Source organism: Taudactylus pleione, unplaced genomic scaffold, assembly GCF_031769625.1.
Source record: "Taudactylus pleione unplaced genomic scaffold, aTauple2 ptg000711l, whole genome shotgun sequence".
NCBI classification, from domain to species: Eukaryota; Metazoa; Chordata; class Amphibia; order Anura; family Myobatrachidae; genus Taudactylus; species Taudactylus pleione.
In genome coordinates, this window is record NW_028285113.1 from 7,783,781 (window position 1) to 7,797,344 (window position 13,564).

A 13,564-nucleotide genomic window follows, 5' to 3' on the forward strand; every position below is an offset into this window, starting at 1 on the left:
TAGAGAAGGTAGAATCCTGATGCCCCTGCAGCGTAAATAAGCTGCCATGACCGCCATGACTTTAGCGAAAATCCAAGAGGACTTGGAAAGAACAAAAGACAATGCCTGAAATTGGAAATGCTCCTCCCTGAACACAAGCCAGAGGAAACTGACTGAGCTGGATAGGAACATGCAAATAGGCATTCTGGAATCCAAGTAGTCCCTGAACTCCCCCAAAATCCGAATGTGGGGACCCACAAGAACCTGTTGAGGGTTTACAAGTTGAGAATTGGCTGGACTCTGAACTAAGAAGTGGTTGTCTGCTTCTGAACTAAGAAGTAGTTGGCAGAAAAACCCCTAACTCTCTGAGACGGGGGAACTGGAACAAGTACTCTGGAGGCCAGCAGGGAGCAAATAAACTCCCTCAGTGCTTCTGCTTTGTCTAAATCCACTGGAAAGTCTGTGGAAAATATTGGTTCCGAGGCCGCATTGGAGAGGATAGAGCGTAGCCCATGGAGAGAACACCTTGCCCATAGGCATCCAGTGTGGTTGCCATCCAGGTCTCGGAACCAGCAGAAGTTGGCCTCCCATGCTGGGACCCCCCCCGGGTAGAGGCCTGCCTCATTGAGCGGCAAGCTTGTCAGTAGGCCTGGTGGTAGGCAACTGGTAGACCAGGGCTGTTTAGCTCAGGGCTTGGAACCTTTGGAAGAGTAAACGTGAAACCTCTAGAAAGGAAAGGCTGACCCCTGGCCTTTCCCTCCGGATGAAAGGAGCAAGAATTAGAAGTACACGACCTAGGGACTGCCACAGAAGGGTGGAAGGCAGTCTTGGACGCTGTCATTGTGGCTACAATCTAATCCAAATCAGGACCAAACAGAATGACTCCTGAATACAGAAGAGCCTATATGACCTTCCTAAAGTCTGATTCAGCATGCCAGGAACAAAGGCCCTCATTCAGAGCCGTACGCTCTGAGCAGAGCGCACGCTCTGAATGAGGGCCGGGCTCCATGAAAATGGAGCGTCCTCCTGGACGCTCGTATAGCTGTGGGTCACCACCCACAGGCTATACGAGCGTGCATTTTGATGGCCGCGATGGTCGTGACCATCGCGACCATCGAAATTGCGAGCCGGAGCCTGCGGTTGAGGTTTTCAACCGCAAGCTCCGGAGTGATTTTGGCTCTATCAGAGCCAAAATCACTCCCACTGACATCACTAGTGATGTCAGTGGGCCAGCTTTTGACGGGAGGCGTTCCCGTGGGAACGCCCCCGTCAGGGAGACACGCCCCCGGAACGCCTACCAAAGGGGGCGTGCTGTCAATCAACATTGACAGTATGCCCCCTTTCATCGGACACAACGAGCGAAGGACTTTCCTTCGCTCGTCGCGTCTGGCGCATGCGCACGACGGAGCTCCCTCCGTCGTGCACATGCTCAGTCCATAATATCGACCCGCTTGCGAGCGGACAGCCGCTCGCGAGTGGGTCTGAATCAGGCCCAAAGCTAGAGGGCTCACATAGCAGCTACTGAGGATGCTATCACCCTGGAGGCTAAGACACTAAGTCTAAGATCTATTGCTGTCTCTCCTAGATATTAGGCCGCCTTCTGATGTGCTCCTCTAACGTCAATAGCTCGTTCCTATGGGTACCCGAGCTGAGGCCCTCCTGAAGAGCATCTGACCAAACTCTGATGGCTTTAGCCACCTAGGTGGAAGCCAGAGCTGGACGTGCAATAGCACCTACTGAATAGAAGTCCCTTTTGAGGGAAATTCCAACGTTGTCTGTCTGATCCTTAAGGGATGCCATATTTGGATAAGGAAGGGTAGTGTTTTTGACTAGGCGGACAATGTGAGCATCCACCTGATTCCCATTTTTCCTGGTCCGCAGCAGTTATCGGATTGAAGGGGGCAATGCACTTAGAAACCTGTAGACTCCTTTTAGGGTGAGCCCACGCCTCTGCTAGAAGGTCCACTAGCTGCGCAGAAGACGGAAATTCTGCCGAAACTACCCTCTGACGCTTGAAGACTGGAGCACTAGCCTTAGGGCCCCGCTTGGCATCTTCGATGCGGAGGATAGCATTCACCGCCTATCTTCCATGCGGCGGATAGCTTTCACCTCCTTAAACAGGGCTTCTACATATATAGGTAATCCTACGTGATAGAAGAAGGTCTCCTCATCTGAAGTATTGGATATAATATCCTTGTGAGATGAGGAAACCTAGAGTCTGAATCCTAACTGGACAGGGGCGACCACCTATCTCGATGGAAGCGTCTGCACCTGAAGTGCGGTCTCGGTCTAGCCTCTGCTGGAAAGATGCAGACAACTGCATGAAACGCGAGTAGAACTGCATCCATGGCGGTTCTAAGGCAGAATGCTGCAAGATACACCTAGACGGTACAACTGGGAACCGCTGGACCCCTGTAGGGATAATAGTAGGGAAAGCAATCCCTGGGGTGCCAGTCTGTTAGCCAACTGCAACATTTCCTTTGAGAGAGGTACCCCAAGCCGGTTCCAGGGGGAAGTCCTGGCTGACTGATCCTCTGGTTGCAAATATGCGAAACATCAGACACAGAGCCCATCGTGGTCCGAAGCCTAAGGAGAAAGGCCCTCATTCAGAGCCGTACGCTCTGAATGAGGGCCGGGCTCCATTTTCATGGAGCGTCCTCCTGGACGCTCGTATAGCTGTGGGTCACCACCCACAGGCTATACGAGCGTGCATTGTGATGGGCGCGATGGTCGAGACCATCGCGACCATCGAAATTGCGAGCCGGAGCCTGCGGTTGAGGTTTTCAACCGCAAGCTCCGGAGTGATTTTGGCTCTATCAGAGCCAAAATCACTCCCACTGACATCACTAGTGATGTCAGTGGGCCGGCTTTTGACGGAGGCGTTCCCGTGGGAACGCCCCCGTCAGGGAGGCACGCCCCCGGCACGCCCACCAAAGGGGGCATGCTGTCAATCAACATTGACAGCACGCCCCCTTTGATCGGACACAACGAGCGAAGGACTTTCCTTCGATCATCGCGTCTGGCGCATGCGCACGACGGAGCTCCCTCCGTCGTGCGCATGCTCAGTCCATAACATCGACCCACTTGCGAGCGGACAGCCGCTCGCAAGTGGGTCTGAATCAGGCCCAAAGTACAGTGGTACAAGTCCTGAAGTAACGCAACACTGAAGCACCTCCATCCCTGGGAGCTTTGCCCTTGGAAGACATGGTACCGCAATCCAGGGCAATCCCCACACACCAGCTAGGTAAACTACTGTGTGCAATATAAGGGGAAATGCAATGAATGTGACCTCACCACCATAATGGGGCTTTACAAACAAGAATTTACTAAACCGTTCTATGGGAGTGATTCAGCTTAGGATGGAATTGCAAAGCTGCACGCAAGCAGATTTGCAATTCCATCCTTGCTAATATGTAAATGCAGTAGGAGGTGTATGACTGGGAACACCATCGCGGCCAGTAAGATTCCGCTGGCTTACGAGGCCAGAAACTGCATTCATGGACACAGCCCCTGGCCATGTCACTCCCGGAAAACTAGGCGGACACTCCCTTGTTTCCGGCAAAGCCGATTCCCTCTGACCCGGCACCTTAAATTCCTCTGCCTGTCAATCAGGCAGAGGCATAGAAGGGGATGCGTGCGATCACACATAACCCGTTCTACAGATTCGTAGAATGGGTCCTGCGTACATGCAGATTCCCGATAATCGGGAACCTGCATTCAACATTTCACTTGCTGAATTAGCCTCTATGTCATAAAGAATAGGTAGACGGAAAAAAAAATTATAGAACAGGTGAGAAAAAACTATACTCGTAAACGCAAATACTGTACATGCACACAGAAACACTGAATGGGATAACAGTGGGCAGTTAACTCAACTATCCAAACCCCACTCAGATGGAAGGTGCTTAATGTATAACCTGAACTCAGAGGAGGAGGTATACAGGGAGACAAGGAGCCTTTCTACTGCTCTCCAGAGACCAGCTGAAGCAGGCACAGGTTAAAATGGCTGCTCAACGTCTCGGCTGGTGGGCAGAGGGGAAGAGAATCCCTATGGCATTGCTTCTGCAGTGAGGGAGCGTGCCAAGGGAGCGCTGGGGAGCTGTGGCCCGCCCGGGGCGGGGTATAGGGGAGGAGGAGCTGGGGCTGCTGGGAGAAGAAGCTTAACAAGTTGGTGCCTGGACTCCTCCTGCTCTATGATCTATGCCTGTGTCCCCTATGGGGTGAAGAAGAAAAAAATAAATAAAAATGTGTTTTTCAGTCTGTTTTATAATTTATTCTGGAACGTTTGATTCTAATCAGCAAAATACAACCTGTGTTCTGGGGGATAAAATAAACTTCACAAATGACTGTCCTTACTTATTAGAAAATGTAATAAAAATTGAAAACAAATATTAAAACAGAGTCTTTTTAGCTCCATCTCATTATCATTTGCACTAACGCCAGTGGATAATGTAATAATGTAGGTGTGTCTAGCTGTAAGGCTTCTCTCACCATCGTTCACTACTATAATTTATAATTTAATGTAATTTGGAATATTGGATTGTTTTTGAAGATTTTAACTTGTCATTTGTAGCACCCTGTTCTTACACACCCGCCAGAAGCATCTTCAAATACTTTTGTTTGTTGAATTAATAGTGAAATGACTGATGTCCTAATATTTGCCTTGAGATGGGTGGTGCGGGCTGGCCTGCGCTCGGGTGGTGCGGGCTGGGCTGGCCTGCGTTCGGATGGTGCGGTCTGGCCTGCGCTCGGGTGGTGCGGGCTGGGCTGGCCTGCGCCCGGGTGGTGCGGGCTGGCCTGCGCCCGGGTGGTGCGGGCTGGCCTGTGCTCGGGTGGTGCGGGCTGGGCTGGCCTGCGCCCGGGTGGTGCGGGCTGGCCTGCGCTCGGGTGGTGCGTGCTGGGCTGGCCTGCGCCCGGGTGGTGCGGGCTGGCCTGCGCCCGGGTGGTGCGGGCTGTAACACTGTGCAGTTGGTGCTACACCCCATGTCGCAAGGCTAAGGCACCTGTATTTGGCCGGTAGCCTGGAGATCTGCTCAGGAAGAGCTGTTTGGCGCATCCTTATGCGCTCTGCGCTCCAGGTCCCAGTCTCCTAGTCCATGATGGATGTCCCATGTGCATGTAAGGGCTGGGCTGGCCCATGGCGCCCCTAGTGCCCTGTTACAGCACTGCATACTTTCTTACATGGACCTAGTCGGGTTATAGTTTGGTGTAAATTTGCTGTGCAGTACACTTTAATTATCTCTACTATATTTTTAAATGAATATGTTTATGGACTGTGAAGCATATTAAGATTAAGGTTACATTGCCCTTTACCCCGTATTTTTAATTGTAACAAGCAAGTGCTAATTGTAGTTGTATTTCTTCTCTTTAGCTTTGTTTCTTGATTACTAAGCAGTACTATTTTACTTTTCCCCTCTTTTATGTTTATGTACATAGAAGTTAGTTCCTGGATAATCTGTGACGGTGACATTGACCCCGAGTGGATTGAATCCTTAAACTCTGTTCTCGATGACAACCGTCTCCTAACTATGCCCAGCGGGGAAAGGATTCAGTTTGGTCCCAATGTTAACTTTGTCTTTGAAACACACGACCTTAGCAGCGCCTCTCCAGCCACTATATCCAGAATGGGAATGATATTCCTAAGGTAAACATAATTGTGCCCCACGGGGAGCATTCCTGATCTTACACGTTCTACTTGGAGTCCGTAAACAAGGCCGTCTTTACTTAAATAACTTTTTCTCTCTCTTTTTTTTTTTTTTTACCAAAAGTGATGAAAACACTGATCTGAATTCTCTGATCCGTTCCTGGCTCCGGGGACAGCCAGAAACACACAGACATAATTTGGAAAACTGGATTGCAGACTATTTTGAGAAGGCTTTAAATTGGGTTCTTAAGCAGGTACATTACCAAGAAATATGTGATGTTCTACATTTTTATATATTTTCTGGGTCACCGGCAGTATGTTGGATCACTGCCGGCAATGAAAGGATGAAATACTATCGCTTGATGTGTTTCATGCTGCTGGCTATGACAGAATTAAACAGTTTGATGTGTTCTACGCTACTCTGCAAGTGCAAGGAATAAGTATAAATTCATGTCTCAAAGTCATAATATTGTAATGAAATGAGCGATCCAAGCCTGCCGAGGATAATTCTGCTCCCTCCGTGTATCACGCACCCCCGGCACATTTAGAGTCTATTCGCACTTCATAAACAGTAAAGAAAAAGGTGATTGCTGCATACTTTATAGGATTGATCAAAATGAAATTGGCTGTGGGTGAAACTCTTGAATGCTTGTAATGAGACTTCCTGCCAGGCACCACCGTCTCTGCAGATTCATTGCATGTCAAATACTAGTGTAGAGCGGACATTACCGTCTGGAGTAAAGCGCTTCTCCCTCTGGATAAACAGTGAAAAGTTAGTTTCAGGGGATACGTCCAGTATCTCGCCACAGGGGATGCTGGCACTTAGGGGTCGGGATTCCAGCGCCGGTATTCTGTCAGAATCCCGGCGTCAGCATCTCAAAGGTAAGTAGCGGGGTTGGTGGGTGGGTTAGGGTTAGGCACTAGGGAGGGAGGGTTAGGTTTAGGGTGCGGGGAGGCGGAGGTTAGGTTTAGGTACTAGGGGAGGGAGGTTTAGGATACCTACCGACAAGTGTTGGTATCCTAACCCTGTCTGGATGCCCGCATCAGGATTTTGACTGCCGGAATCCCGTACCCATCCCCAGTTTCAGATACCATAGAATGTGAGTTATGCCCCTTTCACATCGCAAAAGTAACCCAGGATATTGCCGGGTCGACCCGGGTTGAGGTGCAGTGTGAACACGCCACCAGAAAAATTCCCGGCATTTCAACCCTGCATTCTACCAGGGTTGAACACTGCACAGACCCAGGTCGTAGTGCAGTGTGAACAGGCCCTAGCCGGGTTATCCAACCCAGTACAAGGCAAACACAGCTGATTGGATGTTCCTGGGTCTCACTTGATGATGTCAGCAGCCAGACACACAGGCAGTACACTGCAGACAACAGCCGAGGCAGCATTCCAACAGTCTGAAAGGGGTTAATACCACTACTGTCATTACAGTGACAGCTAATTGGAGTGATGAAGAAGTGAACTGTACACTATGCTGTCAGAAGCTGCATCATGCTCTCACTGGCTGAATCAAACAGCAGTAAAGCACAAACACTGGTGAACTCAGGGCTACACAGTGGTAATCCAACAGCCATGATTCCTGCAATGCTGGCAGCAGTGCCCACCCCTCCCTTTTTGTTCCCTTTTGTCATCTTATCTTTGTGAGCCTGAAAAAGTAAATTTTTAATGATATTAATAGGGTTTTATAGGGCTGACCCGGGTTCAGTGTGAACGAACCCGGAAATAAACCGGGTCGAAGGAGCAGTGTGAAAGGGGTTGGACCTGTGTTTTTGTCATGTGAAAGGGTTATTAAATGAAAGTCCCATCTCTGTTATATGCATTAATGTAATGTATACGGTTGCTGTACTTACAGTCAGGTGCATAAATACTGGGACATTGACAGAATTTTCATATTTTGGCCTCTATTCACCACCACAATGGCTTTGAAATGAAACAAACAAGATGTGCTTTAACTGCAGGACTTTCAGATTTAATTTGAGGGTAATTACATCCAAATCAGGTGAACGGTGTAGGAATTACAATGGTTTCTATATGGACCTCCCACTTTTTAAGGGGCCAAAAGTAATGGGACCATCAACTCAAAAGCTATTTCATGGACAGGTGTGGGCTATTCCCTCATTATTTCATTATCAATTAAGCAGGTAAAAGGTCTGGAGTTGATTCTAGGTGTGACATTTGCATTTGGAATCAGTTGCTGTCGACTCTCAATATGAGATCCAAAGAGCTGTCACTATCAGTGAAGCAAGCCATCATTAGGCTGAAAAATCAAAACAGACCCATCAGAGAGATAGCAAAAACATTAGGTGTGGCCAAATCAACTGTTTGGAACATTCTTAAAAAAGAAAGAACGCACCGGAGAGCTCAGCAACACCAAAAGACCCGTAAGACCACGGAAAACAACTGTGGTGGATGACAGAAGAATTATTTCCCTGGTGAAGAAAAACCCCTTCACAACAGTTGGCCAAATCAAGAACACTCTCCAGGAGGTAGGTGTATATGTGTCAAAGTCAACAATCAAGAGACGACTTCACAAGACTGAATATAGAGGGTTCACCACAAGATGTAAACCATTGGTGAGCCTCAAAAACAGGAAGACCAGATTAGAGTTTGCCAAACAACATCTAAAAAAGCCATTACAGTTCTGGAACAACATCCTATGGACAGATGAGACAAAGATCAACTTGTACCAGAGTGATGGGAAGAGAAGAGTATGGAGATGGAAAGGAACTGCTCATGATCCAAAACATACCACCTCTTCAGTGAAGCATGGTGATGGTAGTGTAATGGCGTGGGCATGTATGGCTGCCAATGGAACTGGTTCCCTTGTATTTATTGATGATGTGACTGCTGACAAAAGCAGCAGAATGAATTCTGAAGTGTTTCGGGCAATATTATATGCTCATATTCAGTCAAATGCTTCAGAACTCATTGGACGGCGCTTCATAGTGCAGATGGACAATGACCCAAAACATACTGCAAAAGCAACCAAAGAGTTTTTTAAGGCTAAAAAGTGGAATGTTATGCAATGGCCAAGTAAATCCCCTGACCTGAATCCGATTGAGCATGCATTTCACTTGATGAAGACAAAACTGAAGGGAAAATGCCCCAAGAACAAGCAGGAACTGAAGACATTTGCAGTAGAGGTCTGGCAGAGCATCACCAGGGATGAAACCCAGCATCTGGTGATGTCTATGCGTTCCAGACTTCAGGCTGTAATTGCCTGCAAAGGATTTGCAACAAAGTATTAAAAAGTGAAAATTAGATTTAGGATTGTTTAGTTTGTCCCATTACTTTTGGCCCCTTAAAAAGTGGGAGGCACATATAGAAACCGTTGTAATTCCTACACCGTTCACCTGATTTGGATGTAATTACCCTCAAATTAAATCTGAAAGTCTGCAGTTAAAGCACATCTTGTTTGTTTCATTTCAAAGCCATTGTGGTGAATAGAGGCCAAAATATGACAATTCTGTAAAATGTCCCAATATTTATGCACCTGACTGGTATGAGCTGTGCTGTGTGATTGGTTCTAGGGGCTACATCAAAGTTTTTCTTAAGGGCTGCACTTTAAATTTAATATTAGAAACACATGTTTATAAGCAAACTGTACTAAACAAAGTACATTAATGGGGACATTGGTTTTCATTAAATATTTATGGCCAAGAAAGTGAGACCCTTCTCAATCTCACTTAACTTTAGAAATAATTTGCGTGTGTGTGTGTGATATGTATTAGTAATTACTGTGTATAGACAATCACGGTCTTGTTGAATCTAAGAAAGTGGCTCCCATTACTGAACAGCATATACAGATCAATGTATGAATACAGTGCTGCCTATGGTGCCATGTTATCCTGTGGCTTATAGCAGAGTTTAAACCCTTCTAGGCCATCAACACTGCAGATGTTTGTCAGCGTTACAAAATGCCTTGGAAGAATATATCGGATCATCTTGAAGCCATAACCGTATATGAAAATCTGATGGGCAGAACTAGCAGAACGCTAGGCACATGATGTGCATGTAAATGTTCTCACTCTGCAAAAGCAAGATTTTGTTTCACAGAAAATTACATTTTATAGAGCTGAAACTGGCAGAGATTGTTTATATTTGACTTTAGTAGATACTGCAAGTGGGAATGAGAAACCTACCAGGATAACATTAAGATGAGAAAAAAAAACAACTAAGGTCAACGAGCATTATAATTACAGAATAAACAGCAGTATGTGCGAATACAAAAATTTTAAATATTGTGCAAATATGGATCTGCCAAGCGTTTACAAACACAAGGTCAAATGCAATTGAAACCGCATCTCAAACTCACTTCACATGCGATTAATAACTTTGCACATACAGTGAAGGTCACTCCATTGACCTTGATGAATTAAACGTGCATTAAACCTGTTAAATGGTGTCGGCAACATTCGGCCAACCACAACAACTCTACAAGGGGTGTAGTCAGGAAGCCGACAGTCTAAATGCTGAACGCAGGCTTCCCGACTGTCAAATCCCGGCAAGGTACTAATGACAGGCGTCGAAGACCCAACACCTGTCATTAGACCTACGCCGGGAGCCCGACGCCCGGCATACCGAACAAAGGTAAGCCGGGCACGAACAGCCGCTGGGGGGTGTTGGGGGCTAGGTTTTAGGGCCCCCGGGGGGGACTTGGGGTTAGGCACCCCCCCCTGGGAGACTTGGGTTTAGGCTCTGTCGGGACATGTGGCCGGCGGTATTACATACTACACCCCTCTACAAATGGAAGCAAATACATTTTTTTTTTGGGATACCCGTTCTAGGGTATTGTTCTACACACAAAATAAGCTCAGCTGAAATGACCCCCTCTTCAAGATTTAGTGTAAGCAGAGAGAGTGCCTCAGGTGTGCAGCAAATCTCTTCTTTAAAGAATTTTCCTTCCTTAAACAGTTAGGGATAGATGTACTAAGCTCTGGAAAGGGAATCGGTATGAAATACCGCCGGCAACGCCTGGCCGACAAAAGCAGAGTTCCCGGCAGTGGAAGCCCGATCGTCGCTAAGGTAAGTATAAACTAACCTAACCCTCCTTAGGGGTGCCTAACACTAACCTCCCCCTTAAGTGCCTAACCCTAACCTCCCCCTTCCCCGCTTCCTAAACCTAAGTCCCCCGGGGGGTACCTAACCCTAAGTCCCCCCCGGGGTTGCCTTACCCTAACCCTCCCTCCCCCTAGCCTAACCCTAACCCTCCCGGGGGTTGTCTAACCCTAAGTCTCCCCCCGGTGCCCTAAACCTAACCCTCTCCCCCCCCCCCCCCATGCGGCTGTCCGCTCGCGGCGCCCGGCATCCCTTTGATCAGGATCCCAGGCGCCGGTCTCCCGGCGTCGGGGAAATGTCAGGCGTCTACATCTAGACGACCGGCATCTCACCCTCGCCGGGATATGACAGTCGGGAAGGCGGCTGTCGGTATTAAGGCAGCCGGTTTCCCGATTTTATACCCTGGAAAGTGATAAATTGGAGAGTGATAAACTACCAACCAATTGGCTCCTAGCTGTAATTTTTCATTCACAGAGCTTAGTAAATCTACCCCTTAATCTGCCTCATCTTTTCTCTCTATACTTATATATTTATTGCACCAAGCAGTTTTTTTAGTGTATACTAGTATATTGATTTGTGAGGCAGGGAAACCTTACTCCTCCTACGGAAATATTTCAGCCTTACTCCCCGTATTTTTTGATTTGCGCAGATAAACATATCTATATAGTGAAACGGGTAATAACCTTCATAATTTTAGATGTCTGTTCTATCCATAGAACAAGCATAACTGAAAGGACGACTGTATTATTAAGTGACTGCAATGCTGGTCTTTATTTAACACTATAATTGTGCAATAAGCAATGTATTAATGTGAATTGTAATAACACCTTTTTGTTCATTATCTCATATTATTGCAAGGTAAGTCCCTGATTGTCAGTCCTTTTAACGGTGTCTGCCCTCCGCAGAATGACTTTGTGGTGGAAACCAGTCTTATTGGAACGGTTATGAATGGATTGTCTCATCTTCCTGGCTGCACTGACCGGAGTCAATTCATTATTAGTCTGATCCGAGGCCTTGGAGGAAATCTCAATATGAAGTCCAGAAATGACTTTGCCAAAGAGGTAATTAATGAAGGAAAAAAAGCAGATAGAGAACTTTATAAACATGCCGCAAATGTGCAAACTGGGGCCTCACATTTATGAAAGAGTTTGCTGATGTTTTTGTACCTGTCCCCTGGCTAGCAAGTTATGCTTGTCATATGCCAAGTCTGCCAAGTTGTAGGAAAATATATATATTGTAGGTATAAATTCTTCAAGCACACTTTATAAATTATAGCAGTAACCATAACTTTTTATTCAGCTCTTTAAAGCATTTGTAGGAAAAGTGCCATAAAGCTGTACTACCTAGTAAAAGATTGGCTCCAAGCAGCCAAAAACCAGGGGCATGGAGTGATCAGACAACGAAGTCACAACTAAAATATTGTATGACCATTTCAGTGCATTTGCTAATTTACAGACCATAAGATACATTATGTACTAATATCGCTACAGAGCACTGTGGACCTTATTCAGAGGCGGCCGTACGGTCTATGACCGCACAGCCGCCTCGATGTTTTGCCAGTGCGCATGCGCACGAGGGAGTCTCATTCCAAAGGGGGCGAGCTGTCGATGTTGATTGACAGCTCGCCCCGTTTGGAAGGCGGGCCGGGAGGGGTGGCAGCCCAAACGGAGGCGTTCCCATGGGAGAGAGGGACAGTGGGGGGAAGGGAGAGAGGGACAGTGGGGGGGAAGGGAGAGAGGGACAGTGGGGGTGAAGGGAGAGAGGGACAGTGTGGGGGAAGGGAGAGAGGGACAGAGGGTTAAGAGAGAAAGGAAAGGGGAGAGAAAGGAAGAGGGACAGTGGGGGGAAGGGAGAGAGGGACAGTGGGGGGAAGAGAGAGGGACAGTGGGGGGAAGGGAGAGAGGGACAGTGTGGGGGAAGGGAAAGAGGGACAGAGGGTTAAGAGAGAAAGGAAAGGGGAGAGAAAGGAAGAGGGACAGTGGGGGGAAGGGAGAGAGGGACAGTGGGGGGAAGGGAGAGAGGGACAGAGGGTTAAGAGAGAAAGGAAAGGGGAGAGAAAGGAAGAGGGACAGTGGGGGGAAGGGAGAGAGGGACAGTGGGGGGAAGGGAGAGAGGGACAATGGAGGGAAGGGAAAGAGGGACAGAGGGTTAAGAGAGAAAGGAAAGGGGAGAGAAAGGAAGAGGGACACTTGGAGAAGAGAGAAAGGAAGAGGGACACTGGGGGAAGGAAGAGGGACACTTGGAGAAGAGAGAAAGGAAGACGGACACTGGGAAAAGAGAGAGGAAGAGGGATGCTGGGGGAAGAGAAAGGAATAGGGATGCTGCGGGAAGGTAGAGGGAGATGGGAAAAGGGAAAGAGGAAAAGGGACACTGAGTGAGACAGTCTGGAGGACGGGAGATAGAGAAACAGACTTGGGAACAGTGAGAAACACTTAGGAGAGGGAAAGAGGAAGAGACATTGGGGAAGGGAGAAAGGAAAGTGGGGGAAGGGAGAGAGGGACAAAGGGTTAAGAGAGGGAGGAAACAGGGCAGAAAAGAAGAGGGACACTGAGGGAAGGAGGAAACTCATTTGGAGAAGTGGTAGAGGAAGAGGGACACTTTGATAAGTGGGAGAGGAAGCGGGATGTTGGGGGAAGGTAGAGGAAGAGGTACACTGGGGGAAAAAGGAGAGGAAGAGGGACGCTGGGGGAAGAAAGAAAGGAGGGATGCTGCGGGAAGGTAGAGGGAGACGGGAAAAGGGAGAGAGGAAGAGGGACACTGGGGGAAGAGAGAAAGGAATAGGGATGCTGTGGGAAGGTAGAGGGAGACAGGAAAAGGGAGACAGGAAGAGGGGCACTGGTGGAAAGGACTGAGTGAGACAGTCTGGAGGAAGGGAG

General features: G+C 47.9%; 1 protein-coding gene across 2 annotated transcripts in view; it reads left to right on the top strand.

Moving 5' to 3' along the window:
* Positions 1 to 13,564, top strand: part of DYNC2H1 (dynein cytoplasmic 2 heavy chain 1) — a 480,449-nt gene that overhangs the window by 145,755 nt on the left and 321,130 nt on the right. For both annotated transcript variants that reach the window (XM_088456705.1, XM_088456706.1), the window contains exons 39-41: positions 5,416 to 5,623; positions 5,748 to 5,877; positions 11,594 to 11,749. In XM_088456705.1, the coding sequence (XP_088312831.1) occupies positions 5,416 to 5,623; positions 5,748 to 5,877; positions 11,594 to 11,749 (494 nt within the window). The remainder of the gene's footprint in view (positions 1 to 5,415; positions 5,624 to 5,747; positions 5,878 to 11,593; positions 11,750 to 13,564) is intronic.